The following is a 16,412-nucleotide window of genomic DNA, read 5'->3' as shown; positions in this document are numbered from 1 at the left end:
TACCAAAAGACTACTCAAGAAACATAGTAGAGGGTGTATGTATAACTGGCTTATCCCTCAATGCAATGACTACCACATCCATCCAGACAATCCTAAGTGTTCCTAGCATAGCAATGGTTGTATAAAATCTCAAAAAAAAAAAAAGTGTAATTCTACATGCAAACTGATTATGGAAAAATAAGCCCTTAAACATGTGCAACATATTGTGACAAGTAGCAGACACCCTAGACTTGTCCAAATCAAAGAAATTATAAACAGCAGAGAAATGCAATTGTTTCACTTGAACTAAGACCTATTCAAGGATTGGATAACAGGTCAATCTTGTGCAAACTCCTCATTAGTATGAACGACAAAAAAGTCTTGAGTATCGTAAATTGGAAGTCAAGCAATGAAGAATTTGGATGTAACAGAGAACTTCAGAAGTTTTACACTCCATGTACATCATTCCTGCAGCCCAGGATACAAGGGGTGGTGTGATGGTTTTGGGAATGTTTAGCTGACATGGGTGTGCTCCTTTTTTCCCAATGAAGGTCATTTGAATACCTGAATCATAGCACTTAAATTAATTAATCAAGTTATGCCATACATAAATAAACACACACACACTCGTATCATACTTTTTCAATGCATCGCAAAAGCCAGCCATTCAATTATTAATGGCTTTCATAAATTATCCTGTTTTGACATTGATGAATATGTCACCACAATTATACTGATAAAAACACAAAGATTTAAACTTCACCCAAAAAATATTCAAAGAGTACTTTAACTGCATTGCACAGCTGTATTTAGAGCTCATAAATATTCTGTGAACTATATCTTGTTTATCTCCTTCATGGTGTGGTTGCAGACTCTCCCAAGCAAGGTGTAACATGATATTCCAGGTTTGTTGGGAAAGTAGTTCCAGGTTCTTAATGTGTAAATAAATTTTGCAGTTGCAAGACAAAAGGTTTTTCTGTTCATAACTTAAGCTTTGTAAAATGTGTTCCAATAACTTGTAATCTCCAGTTTCTTTTGTCTGGCTTAGCAGGTTCAGATGGTTAAGGTGCTTGACTTGCAATCTGAAAGTTGCAGGTTCAAATCCCCATCACATCAAACATTCTTGACATTTCAGCCATGGGGGTGTTATAATGTGATGTTCAGTCCCACTAGTTGTTGGTAAAAGTTTAGCCCAAGGGTTGGCAATGGGTGGGGATGACTAGCTGCCTTCACTCTAGTTTTACACTGCTAAATTAGGGATGGATAGTGCAGATAGCTTCTCCTGTAGCTTTGCATGAAATTCAAAAATAAACAATTATCTTATCTATTATATATATATACATGGCAGAACTATGAAAGCTGTCAACTGCTATTTCTAATTTTGAACTATTTACCAGTGAGAAAGAAGCCAGTCAGAAGCACCCCACCACATATACTGAAGAATAGACTGTCACTTTATTAATGCACAAGGAATATTTTGTGGTACAACATGGATTTGTACTTCATCTGACAGCTCTGAAATACAGAACTCTACCATAAGATCAACATGTATATGAAGAATTATATATATGAAAATATTAATGAAAATGAATTTCAGTCTAAATAATTTTTTAATTTATTTACCAACAGTTACTTGGCAACATTAAGCAGTATATTCTTAAATATATTGCACTGCCCGATTTCTAAAAAAATTAGCAGTTAAAACATTAAAAAATATTCAAGTCTTCTGTATCTTTGTCTTAAATATGTGAAACATGCTTGTAAGAAACCCACTTAAAGTAAAAATCTTTTAAAGATGTCTGATATGGGTATTAAAACTTCAATTAAAATAAAGTACAGAACACTACAGTTGCAAACTCTCTCTGTTGACCTGAAGATGACGTAAAAAGGTTGAAACTTTGTTCTGTTCTTTCTTTTAAATAAAGCTTTAATACCCATAGCAATTAGAAATTAATTTTAAAGCAGACAAAAAAAATCAACTTTCAATCATGGATAAAGTTTAGTCAGTATCATGTCATGTAACATAAACTATTTTATATTTATATATTTTTTTTTAATTAAACAGATGCTTCATCACAGAATTCAAACTCACTGACTGGTATACCATGAGAAACTAATGCAATATCCTTCACATCAGTGCAAAGTTTAACAAAAGATGTTACCAGTAGACTGTAAAATATCAAGTAAATTATAATTTTGTTTTATTTAAAAAAAAAAAGATACTTAAATTTGCATAGAAAATTTTGTTTACTTAAAAAGTACTCAACAAAGTTCCAGAATATGAACTTTAGGGTATAATGCAGTATTAAAGGAAGTAATTACCAAGTCAAATTTATATTACTGTGTTTATAGACAAATTACAACACAGCAAACAATCTCCATTAATCAAATATATTTATTGCACCAGCTTTCTGGTATGTATTCATAATATCATTTACAAAGCACAGAATATAAACACAATTCTTCCAATATCTCAAATTTTAAAATCAATACTAGCATTTTATTCACATTCCAAATTTTCAAAGAATAAAATAGCACATGCTAGTACAATAATTCGTCTTTCAAAAATTACATGTTCTTCACTAATACAATGAAACATAATTTCTAAATTCACATGTACTAAGAGTTTTACACAGTTTTATAATATGTTGCTTCCATATATCTAACCCTTAACTAAAAATTTATTTTGGTAATACCAAATGAATTTTATAAAAGCTAAGTCATACTATTTATAAACAGATCACACATTCTTGTATATACTGTTATATGAAAGAGAAATAAACAGTTTAGAATTGGCTAAAGTAACCACTGGATATAACTGTACGTGTATCCATTCCAATAATTTTTAACATGTTCTAAACAATATTGTGGAATCAATTACAGTGATTCAAATATTTCTCCAACTCTCAGCTAACTGACAACTGTTAAAAATTCTTTAATTTTGAAACACATTTAAGCATAATTATACAACTATTTAACAATAAACTTTGTAACAACCTATATTTCTTGCATCTTGTAGCATTTAAAATACTTTTGATAAATTAAAATGCTCAAAATCATAATGTCAATTAGGGCATCACATCCAAGGATATTTAAAAGTAACACTTACCCTTGTCTGTTATAATAATTACTTTAAATATGGATATCCTATATAGAAGTGGTTCCCAACTAAGAATTAGGAAGTTTCTATCCCAAAATTTAACAGACATTTAATATTAATTTGGTAAAGTACTTTTCTATTGTGATGTAAAACAATATATCCCAGTAGCATTCTTTTAAAATGTTTTATTGAAACACCTTATAGACTAGCATGTGCTCAAGAATTGGCAACTGGAAGTCATTGTTAAACGATACAGGATTTCCATTTTTTGTATTTTTTTAATAAATTTCATTTTTTCTAAAAATGTTTTCACATTTTAATTCAAAATGTTATTGTACAGTACTTGCATGCAGTTATTTATTTTAATAATGACTGTTTATAATAACAACCTCTGACATATTTACTACCCAATTAAAATGTATATTAACAATATAGTGAAAATTCAAATGTGAAATGATTTCAGTAAAAAAATCAATTCAGAACATTTTTCATAATCTCTGGTTTGCAATTGTCTCACATTTAAAGCATGACCATATTTTCTTTTGTCTTTTTTTTTAAAAGACCATCTTTAAAATATAGTTAGAAAGATCTAAATAAAATGAACTGAAGTTTTTTGTACAAATATTAATTTACTAATCACTGAAATCACTTTAAACAGACAAAACAAATATATATATGACACAGAGATAAAACATTTATGGTTTGGACAGACAGCATAACATTTTAACAAAAATTTCATTTTACAGAAAAGAATCAAAGTCATAGGTTTACTTATCACAATGCTTATTCCATCTTAAGATACTGAACTTACATAAAGATAAGTCTTAAGCAGAAGTTCTGCTAAATCCATAACAGTATCAGCAGCTTGTTCTAACATTTGATATTGGAAGCCATGTAAGAAATAATGTATTTTAAACCAACACAGAAGAAAATTATTATATGAAAATGTGTTATCCAACTGTTATATAAACAAATTACAAGGCCAAAGAATTCACATACATTTGTAGTGACATATAGCCCCTTTAACATAATGAAAATGTATTTAAAATAAAACAAAGCCAATGTACAATTACAAAGATGGAGCTATGCTTAAACCTCTGTTTTTTATTGAATTACTTGTTTAAATTTTACCCAATAGTTAGCTATAGCATTTGAATCTTACCATCCACTATCAATTAAATAACCCATTATATTTTTTCTTCTATTTTGCAAATGTGGCTACCATTCATTCTGCTCATCAAACTACTTTTAAATTTGTTTATCCTACAGCTACAAAATGGACAATAACAGCAAAATATACAAAATGCTTTATTTCTGATGGCTATCAACTAGAATTTATTCATTTAATACTGGATTATAACTCTTTGCTTCTCTAATCTATTCAACACAAGGTTAAAAGAGAAACAGAATTCAAATTCCTTTAGTTTTACAGATCAACTTCACCCTATTTCATATTATAAATGATCACAGCAGCTAATCATTATGCACATTTATGGAATGTAAGGTGCATTTTTAATTAAAAAAAATCATTGATTTACAGGTGACATTTAATACTGTTAAAGAACTTATGAATGTATATTTACTAAACAACAGCTTAGTGACACCTGTCAGTAAAGCTCAATTATACAGATCAATCACAGAATCTTATTTGTAACCAGATTAGCATTTAATGATTATCCATCAATTATAAGTACAGCTTAAAAAACACAATTTTTGTTTGAAATGTAATTTTATAGTATATACTTCTTTCTTTTTATGTGAACAATAACAAGCATTACACACAATTTATATCGTGAGATGACGTTTGTAGGCAGTGAAACAGATTAAAATATGGCTTCAATGTCTATAAACGTCTTTTCATGACAAATTGTTGCAACAAAAAGTATTGTGATTATCTTACAACTAAGCATAACCAAAATTTTGGTTAATCCCTAATTAAAATGGTAATGCTGACTCAAATCTGTTAATGATAAATGAAAAATGTTCCTGCACAATACACATATGTGAAATTCAGAAATTAACAAACATGTTATTAGAAAACTATTTTCAAATGTAAAAAAAAATCCTGTTTAAACAAGTGATTCATATGGATAAATATTAAACCAACAACTACAATATTAAGACGTAAAGTAGTAAAATCTTGGTATTATAAAATATACTACATCACAACAAACGACTAGAATAACCATCGTTCCATGTAACTAAAAGAAAATTCATGTTTTATGTACATTCCCCTTAGTACCTCTTCACTCTTTGATCACTGTAGCTACTGTACTGTATGTTTACTCGAATGTATCATATTACTCTCATTTAATCCTTCCTAGAAAAGTCAATCCTACTGATTATCATGTTTTTTTCCCTTCTTAATTACAAAATTACAACACTGTCTTATTCAATATGCAAATGATTTAATTTACACAAATTTACAAATATCAGTTATACTATAAAATAGTTACTGTGTTTATTTCATAAAATAAAAAGTTTATATTTGTACAAAAGAAGCTTATTTTCTTATTGTTACAAATGTATACAAAACCTCTTCTTTTTATAACTTCTTTTTTGATGGAATAATATAAAAAGCCATTTTTGTGTAAAACACAGTAGCTATTTTAGTTAACTTTAATGTTTCTTTGCAATTAAAAAATGTATGTCAAAATAGTATATTGTTTACATTTCAATATTAAAGCAGACCATTTCTAACAATATCCTATATGAGTCTACAAAGTTTTAGTTGGAGCCAGCAATACTGAAATGTCTTTAATTTACTGTCTTACCAAACTAATTTAACTGCTTTAGACATGGAAGTGAATAACAGAATAAAATTCAGTTAAAACACAGTTTAGAGACTTAAGCAACTTTTATAAAACAATCATCATTTTAGGTTATGCTTCCACTGCAATGAAATGCAAAACCAATTGCTCACTGATCATTAATGTACAACAGTACATGTGTAGAGGCTGTTACAATATTGCAAAAAATTACAGAATATGCACTAAAATTCACTTCACATTTTCCTTATCTGTACCAAAATGAAAAAAAAAAGGCAAATACATTTTGCAATTATAAATGTTTACAAAAACTATCACAAAGCAAACTTTTACAACCTTCAAAGTTAAGAATGAAGCCAATACAACTTTATAACATGAAGTAATGTAAGTTACTCTTATGAAGCTCCTTTTAACCTCAAAAAAATACTTTTAATTGCATAAATATATAGTTTGAATTACACAATGAATTTCTCTTTACATAGCTCCTAGTCACAACCTTATGTTTCATTTTATTAAAAATTACTAATTGATTCAAACCATTTAATACCTGGCTCTGTTAAAGAATGGGCAATAAAGCACCTAATGCATGTCCTTTTATTTAAAAGAAACTTCAATGTTGACATATATAACAAATAATTCCATTTAAAACATAACACTATATTTATCTAGCTTTTGTACAACATACTGATAAACAAATGAAACTGTAATTTAATAACAAAGTTACACATGAAACTGCTACATTGAATATTTACTTTCTGATAGATTCCAATGAAACTCAATGTGAAATAGATGTATTGCCATTAATTTCACATTCATGTAAGTATTAAGTTATATAATTTCATTTAATAATGGTAAATTTAATAGACTGTTAACATATTTTTCAGAACATTCCCTTTATTTTATAACTGCATAAGAAAATCAACCATTAATATTCAGTAATTAAGAGATGCAAAACTTAAAATATCATTGATTACTATAAAAACATCTTTAACTGAAATTAAAAATATCAAAATGAAAGCAAAAGGAGCATGCATCATTTAATGATTTGAATCTGTACTGCATCACATATAAAATGTTTGCTTACATGTTCTTTATTAAAAGCTGTAATGTGTTTAAATAAGCTTATACATTAAAACAGATTTAACTAGTCCTCTATAATTTGTTGATAGGAAATGGAACTATGAAGAAGAATCTGAAGAACTGTCGCTGACAATGTTATCAATCAGAATATCAAGTAGATTATATACCAAGTCCCTAAAAGTAAACAAGATTTTAATACCTTTCATTGTAATAGTTAACTAATTATAAACATCAATTAAAACTTGTTTTTCTTGACATGAAACTCTGGAAACCTTGAAGTAAATAATGATTACTAAACTTCATTTTCTAAATCTGTATTACAATATAGAAACAGTGTAATCATGATCTCCCTTATTCTCAAATTGCACTTTTAGTGTTTAAAAAAACATTATTCATGATTTACAATGTTTAAAAAAAGAAGCAAAAGTTACGTGAGATAGTAATGTTTAAAAAAATTAGATAAGATTGAGCTTACAAATGCTGAACCCTTATCAACTAAGTAACCATTCGTCTAGTAGTGTAGAATGTTGAGTTATACATACATGTATACCTGCATTTTATTATTTTATTTTTATATGAAAACTGACTTCACAAAATTAATTAGATTATTAATAAAACTCTAAAATAGTCTCATCTGTTTGTAAAAGGAAGGAATAAGTTTTCTTTGATTATGTGATATCACTATGAAAAATTTTGGCACAAAAACAGTGCAATTGTTACACTGTTATGAGTTGCAAAATTAACACTATTTACTTATTCTTTTAGTTACTGAAGTACATTTGAAATTTAGTACATTAATTATTTAAAATCTTGCATTTCACTTCATAAAACAGTTTCCATTTCAGGCACTTTAAAGATATGAACTTTTAAAACCATAATCCTCTGAATTATTCACTGAAACATTTTACTTTTCCTGATGTACATTCTTTTAAGAAGTATCTTGTCATACTTTAAACAATTTCAGCCACCAGTTTTATTTGTGGAACAAAATATAAAGATGGTGCATTAGATCATAACAATGTAGGTATCTTGTAATCGTAGGGTTAATTTCAGCAGTAGAAAATAATGTCACACACAATGTCATCTGGTTAGCAATAAGATCATAAAGGGAAATGCTGTACATTATATACATTAATCAAGGTTTGTGATTTGATGGCAGACTGTATTCATTATTACCTCATGCTCCCAGACAGCTCAAATGAATAAAATCATATCCTTCTCAAAACACAAATGGATCTGAATTTCTTTTGATTAGTATTTAAAATGTTCTAAGAATAATGGCAAAAAGGGAGCATTAAAAAAAAAATATCAAGTATAGGAAAAAAGAGATTCATTTGAAGTATAAGTGCTATTAGTAATTCAGGCATGTTAACATGTTTTGCTCAGCTAAAGTGACTGACAATCAGTAGTGAAGCAGTTAGTGAAACAATCAACCTGATTCAGGTGGCTAAAATAACAAGTATGATAATTTAATTCAGGATTTTGCTCTTGGATTCAATTTAGGCACCCTTCCATAAAACAGTATCATTTTTGGTATATATATTTTGCCTTGGCTGTGATACAACTGAGGTATTACAGTTGCAACATACCAATCACTTCATCCCTACAGTAACTATGGAGACTACTACATTTCATGAAACTCTGCTAATTAGGAAATGATGCTTTAGTAGCACAGCTTACTCACAGCAAAATTTCAGTTTCAGGTATTAACAGAATCCAGACTTTTAGTTTCAGACATTATTTCTAATATTAGGAACATACTAAAGTATTCTATTTTTCACACTTTTGATTTTCTACATGACAAATTACATTCAACTTGTGCATCTAGTGGTACTCCCTAATAAAAACAGTTAAAAGATCTGTATAACTGGCAAAAATAGGTTAATTTAAAACGATCTTAATAGAACAAATGTATTATTTCTGTTAAGAATTGAATCTACATGTTATTAACACTAAGTACTGAAAAATGTGTTACAACCTCTTTTTTACTCACTTATTTAGTTTTTCATTCTGCAGAGATCCAACCAGCAAGGAAATGCTTTCTCGGAACTGAACTGAAGAAACTAGCACAGGGGAAAGAACTAACAAAAAAAACTCTTTTACATGATTAACTCATAATGACCAGCTAAACTCAAACACTAAGAAATTATTTACACAATAAAAAATTATAAATAGTTGAGTGTATGATGCTTTCAAACATCTTCTGAATGTTTTCCTTTTTTAGATCCTAACACATTTAAAATTGTGAATACCTTTTAAACTGGACTGTGAAATTTAATTAATATATTTTAAACTAATACAAAACTTCAAATACTAATAGATATTTTCCACAGTTTACCCACTTTATTCCTCTTATGTCCAGGCATTTAGTATTCCCAGGACATATGAAAAATATCACAAAATTTGCATCTGACTGATTTATGTTTTACTGAAAAAATGCATTACAAAATATAAACACCTAAACAGACATCAATGTGATACTGCTTCACATGTTTTTTATTGTAAGTATTGCAACTATTCTGCATGTTTAGATGAGTAAGTTAAACAGATCTGTAATACTCTGTTTTAGCTTTGCAACACAAGTTGGATACCACTTATCATATACTTAGTAACTGGAATCATGAGCTTTAAAAGTCACTTTGTGTAGCATGATGAAATAGAAATATATATTTACAGTAGTTTCTAATTTTGTAGTTTTTCTAACATATAACTAACATTTGATGCAAGCATGAGTATAAAAACTAAAATTTTTTCTTGATTTAATAGATAATGTTAAGTGAAAGTTAGATATGCATATAAAATACATATCACATTTCTATCAAATGAGTGGAAAAGACCCTCACTATAATTTTTACCATTTCCAAGTTTTCTTTTTAAATGATTTAAAGTGTTTAAAGAAAAAATTCACAAAAATTACTTGTATCATCTCATTTATTTATGTAACAACACTGGATTTCAACCCTATAATCTGCTTTCATCCTAACTATGCAATGTGAGTAAGGCCATTGTCAGTTTTTTTTAACAAGCACAAATACCTTTGAAGCATGAATCCATTAATATATTTTACAGCATATTATGAGTTAATGTTTCTCCAAGTTCAATAGACGTTTCATACAAAAGAATGCTATTAAATGCAAGATTAAAATTTTAATGGAAAATTATCTATTTTTAATGTACATAAAACTAAGTACCTAAAAATGGTTATAATTCATAAAATGTTTCTGTACCTTCAATCCTTGTTCTTATATGTTTCACAAGTTAGAAAGATTTTGCAAACACTTCAAAATAACAATCAGTATTTCTTTATTCTATGCCCCCACATTTCAAACAGGAAAACTGAAAAAAACTTAAGTAATAAGGAAATTGAATGCTATCCTTGAAATTTAAATGACTCAGCCATCTTATTTATGCATAATATGCATACAATTATTTCACTTTAAATAATACATTTTGCACAAGTTCACTCTTCACATTCAAATATGGCTTTTTGCACACTGTAATTTTTTTCTCAGTGTTACATTCAAAATTTAATTAAATGACTACATTATCTAAGTGTAAAGTTCTTAATTTCAAAAAGAATATTAAAAAAATACTATATGTTTCATTATTTTGTTTCACATGGCATACCTAAGTTCAGATTTCTTTCAGAAAGCTACTGTAAAATGAAATATAAAATTGTAGTCATCCAATTTTTTAATTTGCTGAAATACCAATAAACTTGTCAAACCCACAAAAGAGACTATCCACTCTCTCTCTCTAATTTTCATATATTTTACATGGTTGATGTGCATGTTTATAACCAAAAGGATGTGCATATTCTCTTCTATGTATATTTTACAAATTCCTATATAGCTTTCCCACCATATACCATAGTCAACAGAATTGTTAGGTTTTTGATGATCATATTTTGCTGCTCTGAGCATTAAAAAGTTTATTTTAATGTATTTAATGATTAATTGAAAAGCCAGATAAATTATAATATTGTGGAACATTCTACTCTAGTGATTGATATATTTTTTATGTTCTAAAATGAATATTTAAAAACACCCAAATTAGTAAGAGTTATAAAATATACCAATTTCACTCAAACTACATGTACTACAAATCCTTGCTTTTATTTCATTCACTGTTATATTTTTTAAGAAAAGTAAATAAAATGTAAAAAATTACAAACTTCTTAGCTTGGCTTAACACACCTTTAGAAAAACAAAACATCTATAATTTCACAAACTAGGTGTGTGAGTAACATAACACAATCACTGATATTTATATTTACTGTAAAGAAAATACTTAATAGTGTCCCACTGTAATTTACTGCTTTTCATGTGAGGATTATGACTCCAGTTTGGTATAAAATTAAGCAATAAAATGATAGGATCAAAGCAAAGCAGAGGTAAAAATGTTAACAGTAGAAGCTGTTAAGCTGAGTACCTTAAAACATTTTGATAAATATTGCAGTCAGTGTAGTGAAAAATAAATGGCATTTTCATTTTATTTCAACTTACATTGATGATTTCACTACAGTTGGTGTTAAAATAGAGAAAATATGAAATAAAAGCAAACTATTAATCATGAAAATCACCTTCCACTCATACTAAGTGACAGCTTCAAAAATTCAGTCAAATCTGTACAAAAATGCTTTATTAATAAACCTAACTTTCTGTACCAAACATAAGTATAATGTTTACTAAAACTTACCAAATGTCATAAATTAAACTCAAAATTACAGTAAATACTATTATGCATAGCTTCTTGTATGAGAAGTCAGTCACTTTGACTGACCTCATGAAGAGATGATATATGAATCTTGATCTTGACAAAACCAATAATGTTTACAAATTAACCATAGGTTATTCAGAGTATTCAAAAAGGTAAAATGTTATTAATAAATTGTTGTTAATAAAATACTTTTATAAGAAATTAAAATAACAAAATAATGATAAAGTAATATTTAAATATTAAACATAAAATTTCCTCTCTCAGTTAACTTTTTAGCAATATTAATATACTGTTCATTAACATTGATTTTTCTAACTTTTCATTATTAGAAATGTGCTTAAAATAATAATTACTTGAAACCAAAAATAACTGAAAATTAGAGGAAAATTTCATAAATAACCAAATTTTTAACCACTGAAAACAAATCTGAATATTTATAGATCAAAACTAAAGTAGAACCTTTTTTGACAAATTTAATTTATAAAGTTCACACACAGCACAAAATCAATTTCTTGAATTTCTCAAGATCAGTACAGAATGCTTATTAATATTCATAAAACAAATAATCACTTATAATCTGAATGATTGCTATCAACTTACATGAAAAGAAGGAGTTCATTGCTTCAATAGCTTCATTTTGCTGATGAATATTATCATCTTTTTTATGTGTGCTTTCTGAATTTGGCCACAGTGCCTCATGCAAAAAGTGTAAATATTGTGCACACCATTCTTTAGTTGTAAACTGAAATAGCTTCTTCTCTAACCACCTATACGTACATACAAAAGCAATGACTTACATTAATATTTTAACAAAACCTATGACTAAATACAAAACTGAAATTAAAATTCCCCCCAAAAAAAAACAAGAAACAATGTTTTAGTTACTGTTCAGAGACTTATTTTAAGAAATGTGTACTTTAATTATAGCATTACTGTTTAACAGTTTTCTACTAACATGTAAAACATACGTTTTGAAAGATTTTCTTACTTGAAACAGAATTTTTTAGTCCCACTTTCATTCTTATTTATTAATTATAACTGAACATTACCGATAACAGCAAGTCAGTTACTGACTTCTTAAAACTGATAATCTCTACTGATTTTTAATGTGACATAGAAGTCAAGAGCTTATTTAATACTTTGAAATCAAGAAACAAAAAATACCCTAAGATTAAGACAATTATGTTATAATTATACATTAACATTAAAAAGGAACATTTGACAAACAGTTTTGGGAATATCGCACGAGATAAATGAATACATTTTTTCTGAGCTTTATACTTATTACTCCTGTCAACTACAAAACTGCATGATGAGTGCAAAATGTTCTCTATAGGTTTTGTTACTGGTCTTAATAATGTTGTAATTCTGCTACATTTTGGTATTTTTCTGTTATTTTCAAACAAACAGAAATTTAGTGGTATTATTCTAACTGAAGAAACAAAACATACCCACATGATGAGTACACAGATACAAACTAGCATTTCTGCTGTCAGTTGCCATTTTGTTAAGAAAAATATTATTTTAATGAGAATCTGAACATCTTTTACTTCATGATTTATTGATGTCAAAACAACCAACTGCCTAGTAATTTAATTTGAACCAAATAAATTGATGATCATATAAAACATTTTTCATTACCATTAATAAAAGTAATGTTTTTATTTAACACATATTAGAAAGAATTAACTAGTTATTGACAGTTGTGTATGATGTTAAAATAACGAATAGCACACAATATCAATTCCAGTAGCTTTACTTAGGAATAAATTTGATATGCCAATGGATTTTACAGAAAACATAGTGAACACCTCTTGTGACAATTTTTAAAATATCCTGAACCAAGTAGCTTTTCAGATTTAATAATTTTTAATGCAGGGTTTCTTTATAATCACCTTTAGTATTCATGTACAATAGAAGTTGTACTTTTACTTAAACTCTAAGTTTAAAAGTATAACCTAATTAAGTCAAGATTTTGCAAGCTGCTTCACTGTTTTTTAATTTTTTGTCTGATAGATCATTAAATGTTTCTACTTTTACACTATTTGACCTGGGACTCTTCAGCCAATAACAACAAAAAGAATTTGTTAACACAGTCAGAAACTTCAAAAATACTGACGTAATGAAGCAACTGAGCCTTTGCTTGGCCGAGTTAAATGAGTAGTTTTATCTCCTTGGTAGAAGCACTCAAAATGCAATGGTCATAAAATGAAATAATATCAAATTGACTGTATTGACTGGCCTTATAAACAGACCAACCAATAACAATTACATTTACTGGACAAAACCATTGCTACTAATCCATAAATTTATGTAAATTTGAATGAAAAGAAACAGTCTAACAAAAAATAAATTATATAAATAATTAACTTAAATGTCACACTGCAAAGCAGTATAGTAACCTAACCTTTATAAAAAAAACAAAATTTAAGAAACTTTCATAAGCAACTTGAGATTCTGATATTGGTTAATTTCTATAGCTTATCAGAGAAGACACTAATATGCATTATATTTTGTCATTTATTGTTTCTGACATATATCTATCAAAATCACCATATAGCAAGGAAAAAGAAGAACTAAGATCTTTCTCTATTGTATAAAAAGTCAAATTTAAATACACCCATGACATCAGTAACTGTCAAATCCTCAAATTACTATGTTAGCATACTGAAAAGAGTTATGAATATATTCACTGGAAACATGCTCCTATATATAAAGAAAGTCTTCAAGTAGCAATGAACTAACTTAATTTTCATCATTCAGACTGAATACATGAGACTTTGATAAAAGAAAAAATTAGAAAGTTTTAAAACATACACAATTTATTTCTAATCTGACAAACTGAAATATATGTATCTATTTGTGTAAACTTCTGAAAAAAAAATAACTGTAAAAAGTAAATTGAAATGCTCAATGACTAGATTCATACCAAGTTAACTAGGTAGCAAAACATGGTGTGTAAAAGGTATACAAGACTTAAGGCAAGAGACAAGTTAGGCTTTGATTGCAAAAACAAAAACACTTATTCACTTTACAACAGTATTTTTATTACCTCATTTACTTATCAATCAGTTTAGTACATGTAAAAGAACAATAATACCACATTAAGCTAAACATAAAAAATGAGACACAAGCACATTACTTCTTATTGCTTTAGACAACTGTTAGTTTTGCTTTTGTCCATCACCACAATTATGCAATACAACTTCAGAACAGATAAAAACACTAATGGAACAATAATCAATTAATACACACAAACATTAAGATTAATGAAGTATTATATTAGTTTTAGAGTGGAAAATGAATCTTTTTTGTTTTTTTAACAAACAACAATGATTTAATTTATATAAGTGAACAACTTTCATCACAGTACAGTTAAGTTACACATGAACAATGTTTAAGAAATTAAACACCACCAATGTTTAACACAGTAAAGCTTATGAAGAAGTCTCACAGTAAGTGATGAAATTAATTTAGCAATAAACTAAACATTATTTAATATTACTTATCTAAAACATTTCTGATATCAATTTATTACTTGTTTTAGCACAAAGCTACATAATAGGTTATCACAAGTTCCTGGATATCTCTTAAATCAGGCTTTACACTTTTCATTAATAAGGCTTCAGTTGTCTTTCTCTGTTCTGTTCAGATTCTGTTTGTCCAATTATAAAGTTAATCTCAGACATATAATATGCTTAAGATTTATTTCAGGTTTTAGTTTTTAAAAAAAGAGAAAGTTCTTCAACCTGTTCCTTTACGTCTGGAGCTCATTGCTCTTCATGTTTCGTCCCAAATAAGGTTGATTGCATGAATTATCTTTGGTTTTACAAATTACTCACTTTTCTTCTTTTAAGAACAATTTCTTCCAACATTGTTTATTATTTTAACCTCTTGTTTGTATTTAAATAACAAAATCTGATATACTACTTTGTAATAAATAATTTTCATAGATTAAAAAGATCATCTAAGGACCTTCAACATATTCCTGAACAAACCAAAGAAGCTAAATATGTATGAGAAGAGAATGATAAAATTATATAAAAAAACTTCATTTAATCAAATGAAACAAATACATAAAACATCTCTAGTCAAAAGTATGAAATCTGCATTTAAAAGATATCCAGTAACTCCTCTCTCTCTCTTAGTATTAATTTGTAATGTTCAATATAAAAAATGTTTGAACTAATATAATTATTTAATTAAATTTATTCTTAAGTAAATCTTAATACATATAAGCTGTTGTAAACTTTCATGTGTTGACAGTATTGTTAAAGTTCAAATGCAAAAACATTTTCCAGTTGTAGTAACTTAAGAGTGACATACTATCATAGGTTGAAGAATTTGGTGCACGTTATTACATGCTAACCCTATCACAATAGGTCAAAGTTCATGTCATGCATGTTGACATGCATTCAAAATTTTATTGAACTATTATTTTATGAATGTATGTCAATAGGTTTAGTATCAAATTGTAAAATGTAATTCAAATTTTAGATAATTTAAAGTTAAATGTTAAAAAAGAAATCCTAAATATCAATTTTTGTATGTCACGTGGTATGATGAATGCAGAGTTGATTCAAATCAGATGTTTTTAATGTCCAACTACAAAGTCTACAGTTTCTTACAAATTTGGAACTCAAATTACCAATATTGACAAGCTACAATATGAAATAAGAACCTCCTTTTATTTTCTATTTGCTGAGATATCACTCATGTACTGAGCTAAATGCATTGGCACCACTCACCTCTTTCCATTTTTGAAA

General features: G+C 27.7%; 1 protein-coding gene across 5 annotated transcripts in view; it reads right to left on the bottom strand.

Annotated features, from left to right (window-relative positions):
• Nucleotides 1-2,356: 2,356 nt before the first annotated feature.
• LOC143252847 (uncharacterized) overlaps nucleotides 2,357-16,412 on the bottom strand; it is a 68,751-nt gene continuing 54,695 nt past the window's right edge. For 2 of the 5 annotated variants that reach the window (XM_076505617.1, XM_076505618.1), the window contains exons 8-10: nucleotides 12,247-12,413; nucleotides 8,921-9,008; nucleotides 6,887-7,101 (exon numbers count right to left, since the gene is read on the bottom strand). In XM_076505617.1, coding sequence (XP_076361732.1) covers nucleotides 7,026-7,101; nucleotides 8,921-9,008; nucleotides 12,247-12,413 — 331 coding nt within the window. In that variant the 3' untranslated portion in view covers nucleotides 6,887-7,025. Of the gene's footprint in view, nucleotides 7,102-8,870; nucleotides 9,009-10,154; nucleotides 10,274-12,246; nucleotides 12,414-16,412 lie in introns of those variants that run through there. The other 3 variants (XR_013029202.1, XR_013029200.1, XR_013029201.1) reach the window with 3 other exon arrangements.

The sequence above is a fragment of the Tachypleus tridentatus genome, chromosome 6 (assembly GCF_004210375.1).
Source record: "Tachypleus tridentatus isolate NWPU-2018 chromosome 6, ASM421037v1, whole genome shotgun sequence".
NCBI classification, from domain to species: domain Eukaryota; kingdom Metazoa; phylum Arthropoda; class Merostomata; order Xiphosura; family Limulidae; genus Tachypleus; species Tachypleus tridentatus.
Note: the sequence above shows the minus strand (reverse complement) of the source record. Positions and strands in the feature narration are given on the sequence as shown.